This window comes from Nicotiana attenuata, unplaced genomic scaffold (genome assembly GCF_001879085.1).
Source record: "Nicotiana attenuata strain UT unplaced genomic scaffold, NIATTr2, whole genome shotgun sequence".
Taxonomy (NCBI): domain Eukaryota; kingdom Viridiplantae; phylum Streptophyta; class Magnoliopsida; order Solanales; family Solanaceae; genus Nicotiana; species Nicotiana attenuata.
The window spans coordinates 271,936-283,029 of NW_017670908.1; the positions used below are offsets into that span (position 1 = coordinate 271,936).

At 33.8% G+C, this 11,094-nt stretch overlaps 1 protein-coding gene across 1 annotated transcript; it reads left to right on the plus strand.

Annotated features, from left to right (window-relative positions):
* The first annotated feature begins 6,953 nt into the window (after positions 1 to 6,953).
* LOC109244407 (probable esterase KAI2) lies at positions 6,954 to 9,168 on the plus strand. The gene is made up of 2 exons (XM_019411491.1): positions 6,954 to 7,461; positions 8,607 to 9,168. The coding sequence occupies exons 1-2, from the start codon at positions 7,076 to 7,078 to the stop codon at positions 9,034 to 9,036; spliced, it is 816 nt and encodes a 271-aa protein (XP_019267036.1). The 5' UTR covers positions 6,954 to 7,075; the 3' UTR covers positions 9,037 to 9,168.
* The last annotated feature ends 1,926 nt before the right edge of the window (positions 9,169 to 11,094 follow it).

Genomic DNA, 11,094 nt, shown 5'->3' on the forward strand with positions numbered 1-11,094 from the left:
TCAATTAGATCTAATGTGTTCAAACAAATTAGAAAAATAGTTTTTTTCTGATTAATATATGAATAGTGTGCAGTTGGTAAGTTTATGTCTGAAAGCATAAGATGTTTTTTTGAAAATGCGGTCCAATTTAGAAAAGAGTAGAATAAGAGTTATTTGAATTTGAGATGAGATTTTTTTTAATATGATAAGAATAATCATATTTTAGAATATCTATCTGTTTATATCTATATTATTTTAAAGGAGAGTAGTGAAGCACATGAAGTTAAGCTAAGTGCCTAAGTGGCATATAAAAAAAAACAATTGTCACTTTTAAGACATACTCTAAATAGATTTAGATAAATCTAATAAGGATTAAGACAAATTAGATTTGATCAAATTTAATTTATGGTAAAAATAAATTAAGATTGAACATGCTCCGTTTTCTTTCATTACATAACTTTTAAAATTTTGACAATATTAGGTAGAGAAATAAAATGATAGTGAAAATATTATTAATATAATATAATCAAACAAAAAAGAAAATAATATTTAATTAATATCTGAATAGAGTGCGGTTAATTTATGTTTGAATGTATAAGATGATTTTTTGAAAATAGTGTTCAATTTAGAAAAGAGAAGGATATGACTTTTAAATTTGAGATGGAATTTTTCCTTTTCTAATATGATAAGAAACGTCATGTTTTAGAATTTGAGCAATAGAGTCAAAGTTATTGTTGAAATAATCTTTTTTATTTTTATCTGTATTATATTGAAATGAGTGTGGTAGAAATAGATATTAAATTCAAACAAGCTAATGAAATCTACGTGACAATATAATAATATTATTTATTAAATAATATAATAAAAAATAAGAAACAAATAGAATTTTTTAAATAGTTTATCATAAAGAAAAAAAGGATAAAACAATATTAATTTGAGATGAGAAATTTTTTATCTGTTATGCTAAAAAAATCATATTTTGAATAAGGGCAAATAACTCAGCTCTAATATATAAAAATTAAAAATAATAAAAATAATTCAGAGACAATGTGAGAATATTCATACAAGAAATTAGTTTAGAAAATAAAATAAAACATTCAATAGTTAAAAAAAAGTTATTGACAAATTTAATATACTTTAGAATTCCAAGATATCTATCCATATTACATTAAAGAGTAATAGTGGATATCGATAATAAATAAAGTGGCAACCTAATAAAAATCCATATGAAAACATGATAATACTATATATTAAATAATTTAATAGTAAAATTAAAGAAAATAATTAAAAATTTAATATTAGAAATGGAAGGCAAATAGTATTTAAACTTGAGATTAGAAATTTCTTAAAATTATGATGAGAACGCTCAAACTATAGTTAGGACTACAAAATTGAAGTCTTACTAGATAACAAATTAAAATTTTAAAAATACAATATAAATGTTTTATGTAGGTAATTTTACTAACAAAAATTAAGTCAAAATTAATTTGTATCTTGAAACTAAAGAGAATGAAAATTTAATTGTATGTAAATAAAAAAAATAATTACTATAAGAAAACTCAATAGATTTGGAACATAATAATCAAAGAACTTATGTATTAATATTTTAGACTTATTGAAGGTTACAATTTAAAATAAAATATGATATTACTTTTATTATAGATATAATATTAATGTAAAAATTAATCAAAATTTCATAATAGGTAAAAAAATATATATAATGAAAAAATAGAGATAGTACGATCATATTTAACTTTGAATTAATTGAAAACTATCACGACCCAAATTATTTAACTCTAAAAGGCTATCCAAGCATTTAAGAAACACTTAAAAGCAACCTTTTTTATATTAACAAACATATTTGTATTGATACCTGATAATCAGGCTGGACTGGCTAACTAGATCAATATGACACCAAACTGATTAAGCTTGTAATTATGGAAATAGAAGAATTAAATGGAATTTGTAATTAAGGGACTCAAGAAATAGTCGTTGTTGAGGATAGATATATACACACAGGTTATAGAGATTTTTTGACAATTCTCTTCCTTAGCTTTAATGGAACTTCTTAAAACTGTATTATTGCAAGTAATTGCTAGTTTACGAGATTTATGGTAGTTCTCCAAAGCGGAAGTGAACCGAGTCCAACAATCTGGTTCGAATCCTCACGTGATGGATGAAATCCCTATCTCCACATCCTAAAACCCTTTTGGCAAGATGCAGAGAATTACTAACTCTAGCCATCCTTTTGTTATATAAATTATACTTACGGTTAGGGTTAAATTACCTAATGAGACATCCTCATAGGTTTATTATGCCCAAAGGCTATTTTTTCCCAACAAAAACAGAAGCAGCTAAGAGCCAAGAATGGAAGAATTAGTTAAAACGATTTTACAATTATGACAGCAATTAATGTTTGGTGATTCATACGGAGAACCATTTTTCTCCATTCTCCTAACTGCAAATGGCACTTTGATTTCAAACCAAAAGGCTGCTGACGACCTTTTATTATCTGACCAGCTATCCTCCTTGGACATTTATTTCAATATGTCTTTGAAAATATAATTCTCAATCACAAGTTTTTTTCTTTATTTGGGTAGTTGCCACCTTCTTTATTACTCAAATTATACTGATATATATTGCCACTATATTTGTGTGTAACCCATTAGTTACCAACAAAAATATAAATATTTTCTTCTTCTTTTCTGTAGTTAAAAATAAAAAATTAAAATCTAAAGAAACAGGAAAAATGAAGAGGAGAGACACATTTTTCTCACGTATATATTGAGGCTGTGGCAGCCTACAAAATTTATTGGTCCTGCAAATTTTCAACAGAAACTAAAAGATCAATAAATGATCACAACAGCCTCATAAATTAAAATCTCATCTTCCATTCTTTCATCATTATAGTAGTAGTCATGTCAAAGCTAACTTTCTCTTCCATTTCTGACCTAAAAAAATAAATAAAAAAAAGAACCTCTGTTCCATTTAATTCCAATTCCAAGCCCTAGCTATAGCTTGAATGGTGGCCGGCGAGATTGACAACTCCTTGCTCTCTCCTCTCCTCGCCTCTACTCAATCGCAAAATTAGGAATTTTTCAAAGGATATTCAAATTTGAAAGAAATAAAAGAAAATTTTCGACAAAGGGTGTTCAATATGTGTTATATGCCTCTAAAACGTAATATTTTACCTACATACACAGTGCAATTTTTTAACGAACAGTTGACTATCCTTGTGACCATTTGGCTTCGCCTCTGCGGCTCTACTAATCCAATGCATGCTGAGCTCATCGCTTTGATCACCCTAACCTTTTATCTACTGTATATCAAAGCTCTCAATATTTAATTTATGTAGTGTATGGGTCAGAATTCGACCCCACGACAATTAACGAGGCTAATCCCGTTTTAAGTTAATTCATGATTAATTAGTGGCACGACCACTCAGAATTGACGACGTTCAACCCGCCTCTGGCTCGGTCAACAAGGCCCTGGCCTATCCGCCACTATAGAGGCGAGACCTCAGCGTGGCCACGGCCATTTATTGCCAGCTCACGAAGCTCACATCTATAAATACTAAGAGTGGAAGCCCTAGAAAGGGGGCTACTTCTTCACCATTATAGACAGGAGAGAGAAGGGAAAAATATACCCATCTTATGGGAAGAGAAAATACCATTGTAAGGCTCTGAACCTCTTCATGGAGAGGCAGACCAAACAAATATTATCAATAAAGGCTTTTAATGTTTCTCCCCCTAATTCTGAGTACTTATTTTCGTTTCTTTCATTTGGTCCAATGGATTATTACGATTTGCTATGATTTTCCCGTGATTATTTGTATTGTTTTGCACTCAAAAGATATGTGATAACTTTCGAGCAAACATGTAGTATTAAGCTTGACTCGGTATTAAATTTAACATAGAAAGAAGGATTTTGAAGCTGATGATATCTTAACTTTTTTTTTTTTTACTATGAAAGTACATTAAGAGTAAAATAAGAAGTCTAAAATATTTAATTTATGTAGTAAGCTTGACTCGGTATTAAATTTAACAAAGAAAAAAGGATTTTGAAGCTGATGATATCTTAATTTTTTTTTTACTAAAAAAGCACATTAAAAGTAAAATAAGAAGTTTAAAATTAAAGTATTTTTAAATATAAAAATATCATTCTTTTTTAAAATAGATTAATAAGAAAAAAATGTCGCATAAAACGAAATAGGGGGAGTACTACCAGAGTATCACTACTTTATTGTTTTATGTGCTCATATTTGACCAAAGAGAGATTTAATAAAGAACAAAGTTTGTTTACACATAAGCTAAATATGTATGCAAATATTAAAAAACATGTTAACTACGTATCTTTTCATATTTTCTCTTCTAATAAAAATATGAGCCGTGAATCACAACAATTATAGCAGTGAGAGTCAAATTTCTCAATTTTGATCGCAAATTCAGATATAGAATTTTTAAATTTTTCTGAAATAAAATTTATATATTTAAATACTACATAAAAATACTATAAAGAACCCATTTGGATGAACTTATTTTAAGTGACTTTTAAGTATAAGCCATAAGTTAGGAATTCTAATTTTTTGCTTTTGGCTTGTATTTGTCATTTTAGCTTAAAAACTGTAAGGCCCCGTAAAACTTTCACCTAGAACACGAGGTCTCGCGGTGCCGAGGTAGGTTATTGTGTTGAGGATTGTAGAATATGGCATTTCTGCGGTCCACTATGCGGCAGCAGAATCACTCTGCGGTCGCAGATCGGCCGTAGAGTGAAGCAGAAACTTGAGCTAAATTTTAGAACCATTATGCGGTCCATTGTGCGGCCTCAGCCGCAGAACCCATCGCAGACCCAACATAAGGATTTCCGGAGGGGAGTTCTATGGCGCATTATGCGATCGCAGAACTGGTCTGCGGACCGCATACCTGCCGCAGACCAAACTCAAATAGCCCAGGTTTTGGGACCCTTTTCTGCAGTCCTCTTTGCGGGCCGCATACCCATTTTGCAGTCCGGTCTACGATCGCGGACTCGATTTCCGCAAGATTAAGTTTTGTAAATTTTACCCGATCCCATTTTCATAAAAAGGCTTTGGGGGTCATTTTTTAGGGTTCATCTGATAATTTTTAGAGAGAGGTGAGAGCTATTCTAGAGAGAGAAAGGGGAGAATTTAAGGATTTCACTACTCAACTTGAGTCAAAGGGAGTGTGACTCTTGTATGGGAGAGTATTATTATACATGAGTCAAAGGGAGTGTGCATTATGGTTTCAAGGTTCGTCTATGGTGGATTCCTTCATCCCACAACCCAACAACTTCAAGTCGTTCCCATACACCTCGCTGGTACATGCACGTATAATAATACTCTCCCATATAAGAGTCACACTCCCTATTACCCAACAACTTCAAGTCATGTTTCAAATGAATTATGTAGAGACTATGATTTGGAGTATACCTCCACCTGCATACATTGGGCGTGAGGCGATAGGGCTGCTTGTGTAGAGTGGTGGTATTATGGTTAAACCTCCACCCGCATATATTGGGGTGAGGCGGCAGGTCCGCTTGTGTTGAGTTTGTGGTATTGTGATTGCACCTCCACCCGTACACATTGGGGCGAGGCCGCTTTGTGTAAAGTTGGTTACAAAGGATCTCGACTTAAAATTTATAAATGTTATTGAAAGCTCTTGATAAATTTGCTTTAGCTTTAACGGCTATTTATGCTATTCTACTGTTACCATGATTCATCATATTCATGTTGTATTTCCAAGTTCTTGATTAGGTGTTTGATTTTCATACTAGTCCTATTCAACATATACTAACGTCCTTTTTGCCGGGGGCGCTGCATCTTTAATGGATGCAGGTAGTTCCACAGCGAAAGACATTGAGCAGTGATAGCGGTACTCATTCTTCCCAGCTGACTTGGTGAGCCCCACTTCATTCTGGGATCGTGCAACTTTTGTTCTGTGTGTATTATTATGTTTTGAGGTATAGACGGAGCCTTTTTGCCGGCACTATCATTTTACTCTTTTGTATCTATTAAATGCTTCTTAGACATAGTGTAAATTGTGTATTAGTGTGGAAAAGTTATACTAAAGATGTCGTAATTGTATTACATGCTTCCACTGTTAAACTATTGTTGTTAAACGTATTATTTTGGAGACTCATAAATGATGCAACTAATGGTACTGAATTGGAGTGATTCACATGACTATCTCATTGTCTAATTAATAAAATGTATCCATTCTTTATTTATGGGTAAATTGGGTAGAAGGAAACCTAGCAAGCTTGCTCAGTCGGGTTATCTCGGTTGAGCGCCGGTCGCGCTCTCTGAGGTCGGAACGTGACAAAAACAAGTGCTTAAAAGCACTTTTTTACTTTATCCAAACACTACAAAATGACTTAAAAGCTATTTTGGCTTAAAAACACTTAAAATAAGCTAATCCAAACGGGCTCTAAGTCACAATAACTAATGATTTAAAATATTTATAAGGAAAATGAAAAAAATCATGGTACAAGAAACACTTATTTAACTCACAAAACTCAAAATGCATCAAACAAATATGGAGAAAGGAATACTCTATATAGCTCTGTTTTGATTGGCTGGAGAAAGTACTATCATTTTTTCTCTTCTTTGGAACAAGCAAAACATGCTGATTAACCTTGTCACCATTCATCTTAATTAATTCAGCCTTTTTCTCCCCTTATTTTTAAAAGATTATATGATATTCTTTGTCCACCAAAGGCCAAAAAGCTGATGTGGTAATTAACTAAACAAATCAGTTCATACCAAGGTCGCACTTGCGTATATTTCCATATAATAAACATTTAGCCTACCATTATATAAAGAATGCCATTTTGTACATCATAATTTACAACTAATCGCTTATAATCGAATCGTTGTCCATATCAAAGAGCCGGCAAAAGATAACTCTATATTAAATGTAAAGATGGTTTTCTCTTGATATTGACATTAACAGTTAAAATAATATCGTCTTTTTGGCCAATAAACCTCCTTCATTTTTCCTATATAACTGTAGCCACAGACTACACAAAAAAGCCAATAAACTTGTTCTGTTTTCTTCTTCCTACTAGAAGCAAATAAAAGATGGTAATATTGCATAAGGGCGTTTTGTCCACAAACATGAAAGCAAGAATAATAGGTTCAGGAAAAGAAACCATAATTCTGGCACATGGGTATGGAGGAGACCAGTCTGTTTGGGATAAAATATTGCCGAAACTCATGTCTAATTACCAGATTCTCCTCTTTGACTGGAGCTTTTCTGGTGCTGTTAAAGATCAATGTCTTTTTGACTCTGAGAAATACTCCTCCTATGAAGCTTTTGCTGATGACTTAATAGCTCTCCTTGATGACATGAAGTTGGATTCTTCTATTTTTGTGGGTCACTCCATGTCTGGCATCATTGGTTGCATTGCTTCTGTCAAAAGACCGAATCTCTTCAACAGGCTCATCCTTGTTGCATCTTCTCCCAGGTTATTTTCTAGTTTAATTTACTTAATTATATTTTTATCTATGTATGCTCTTGTACCATGTTGAGTTGTGTGATTATCTTATTTAAAAATTTAAATCGCTAAAAAGAATATACTTTTATTTACTTAATTATTATATGGTCTTAAACAATTTTGACTATCCCTCGAATAAGTTATCAGAAGTCGAACATAAATTAATTTAGGTGCTCAGTGTAGGACATGCCTGTATATGTTTATGTTTCTTTTTCTGTATATTTCTGCATAGTTTGGGTTCTGATGTTTCCTAGTAAAGGAAATAAGAGTTCTATGAGTCACCATTAAGAAATAATATATCTTTTTTCCTTACTTGGAATGCAATTTTCACCACTTTGCCTTGCACCTTTCGGTAAAGGTTTTCTTAAATAGTTAACTTCTTGTAAAGGTAAAAGGAAGTATTATTAATAGTGGTAACAACTAACGAGTAGAATGATATATCACCACGGCAAACCTTCCTTTTTCTTGTTTTAGTTAAGAGAACTTCATCATTACATGCATATTCAGTATTTAAACTTGATGGATTCAATCTTTTAGGGGTCGTTTGGTACGCAGACTATATTATTCTGGAATTAGAACTAATTTATACCACATAAGAAATGAGATAAAATAATCCCACATTTGATGGGATAAGGTGGAATAAGATGGGATATCCTAGATCAAGTATGAGATTATATTTATATCTTATTTGGTTGGAGGTATAAATTTATCTTATACCGCCAGGCGCCAATCAAATACAGTATAAATTTAATATCTTATCCCACCTTATCCCTCATGCCAAACGACCCCTTATGGTTCTTAGCACCGGAAATCACTAAACTTTTGAAATTATAAGTTCAGAGTTTCATATTTATTAAAAACTTTAGTAATTTTTCACATGTATATAACTTTTGTATCAATTGAATCCACTGACCAAAGACTGCATCATCAGAGTTAGACCGTATGGAAAAAGTTAAAACTTTTCTTGCAAATATTAACTATCATCTTCCGTAAATTAATAGGTCGAAACTGTCGAAAGATACGGTTTATCCTGTTGTTTGGTCCTTGTGTGTCTTCAAAATAATCTAGCCTAACAACTCATTTATTCTTCTTTTTTCTTTTTCCTGGCCGTACAGGTTCATTAACTTGGAAGATTATGTAGGAGGTTTTGAAATAGCAGATATAGAGCAGATGTTTCAAAACATTGAGGAGAACTACGGCGTTTGGAGTTCAGGCTTTGCTCGTATAGCTGTGGATCCAAGTGATCCTCCCTCTGTTGAGAAATTCGAGAAATCTTTGAAAAGAATGGGAGTCGAAGTTGCATTGCCTTTAGCAAAAACAGTTTTTCTCAGTGATTATCGAGCCATTCTTGAAAAGGTTGTCACCCCGTGTACCATAATTCAGTGTAAGATTGATTTTGCTGTTCCAAATTCAGTTGCTACCTTCATGCACACCAACATCAAGGGAGAATCAACGGTGGAGATCATCAACACTCGAGGCCATTTCCCTCAGCTCACTGCTCATGAAGAATTCCTTAATGTAATTCATAGAGTCTTAACTTCTTAGATAATTTCTTGCATGCTTGTTTTTTTCTTTTTTGGTTTGTTTGTTTGTTTGTTGGCAGTGAAAGAAAAAGATGAACTAATGTTAAAAAATGATCATTTGTGAGATAAAGTAGTACTAGTAATCTTGTTTTCATGACCTTTATTTTATATATATATATATATATATATATATATATATATATATATATATATATATATATATATAGAAGATGATATATGGTCTTGTTTGTCTCAGAAAGATTTGTGTGGTTGTCACAATTTGGGATAAAAATATTGTCTCCTCTGTAACGATCCAACCGGTTGTTTTGAGCTCTAGCACGTCGTTCGGCGGTTTGAGGCCTCAAGTAGCTTCACTTCATGTTTTATGACTTGTATGTATGGTAGGAATCGAATTTCAGGAAGTTCAGAGTTAATTCGGATAGAAAATTCTAATTTCGGAAGCTTTAAGTTGGAAGAATGTACTAGGGTTTGACTTTGAGTAAACGACCTCGGAATCAGAATTCGAAGGTTCCAATAGGTTTGTGTGATGATTTTGGACTTGGGCATATGCTCGGGTTGAGTATCGGGTCGCTCGAGAGCATTTCGGCGCTTATTGTGGAAAGTTGGCATTTTGAAGGTTTTAGAATTTCCTATGTTTGGTTTGAGGTGGACTTTGGTGTTATCGATGTCCGTTTGGGGTTTCGAGCCTTGGAATAGGTTTGTATCGTGATTTGTCACTTGTGCGTAAAGTTTGGCATCATTCTGGAATGTTTTGATATGATACACGTTCGTCGAAGTTAGAAAGTTTAAAGAAGGATTTTGATCGTCGATTGGTAGTTCGGATGCTGTTTGGCGTGATTTGACGCCTCGAGCAAGTCTGCCTCTTGTTTCGGGAATGGTTGGTATGATTGGACGGGGTCCCGGGAGCCTCGGGTGAGTTTCGGATCAATTCTCCTCATTTTGTCACTGCTGTTGCTGGTGTTTGGTTTCCTTCTTTGCGAATGCGAAGGGTCTCATGCGCTCGCGAAGAAGGATTTTGGGGGCTACTGGGAATTGTTCATCGCGAACGCGGTGAAGGAGATGCGAACGCGGAGCAGAGGCTGGGGAAGCCTACGCGAACGCGAAGAGCAAGGGGAGCCGGGGCCTGCCAGGCGTTAAGCCTTCGCGAACGCGGCTCGTGGCCCGCGAACGCGAAGGGTAGGGGTCAGAAGGCTTCACGAACGCGACCCTTTGGTCGCGAACGCGTAGAGCAATATTGGAGGCAATGATTTTTAGCCTTCGCGATCGCGAAGATGTTCCTGCGATCGCGAAGAAGGATGGGCCTGGGCAGACTTGATTTTTATACAGGATTTGGCCCATTTTCTTTCATTTCATATTGGTTTGGGCGATTTTGGAGCGCTTCAACGGGAGATTTTCATCAACCATTGCAACGTAAGTAATTCCAACATAATGTTAGTGAAATACATGGATTATATGTAGATTAAAATATGAAAATTAGTAGAAATTTGGAATTTTTGGTAGAAAACCTACAATTTGGTATTTTTGGATTTTGACCACGAAATTGGACGTGGAATTTGGAATAAATTATATATTTGAGTTCGTGGTATTATGGGTAAATTATATATTTCAGAATCTGGGCACGCGAGCCCGGGGGTTGGCTTTATTGACTTTTCGAGCGAAGTTTGGAATTGTTATGAATTGATTTACTATAAGTATTAGAGTATATTATATTGGTTTGCACATTGTTTGACTAGTTTTGGAGCGACGGGCATCGGTTTGAGGTGTTAGAGTGGCATTGGAGCCGATTATTGATCTTCGGAGCAAGGTAAGTCTTTTGTCTAACCTTGTGAGGGGGAAACCACCCCCTAGGTGATGTAATTGTTAAGTGCTACTAGTTGTGGGAGCTATGTATGCACGAAGACGAGAGTCCGTACGTGGCTATAACATGTTTATGTCCGGGTAGACTTAGGACTTTACCATGTAATAATTGGATTATTTGAACTCATTCCGCTGGCTTAATTAATTGTAGTTATAATTGAACTTGATTTAGAAATTACATATATATTAAGTCGAGTCTTAT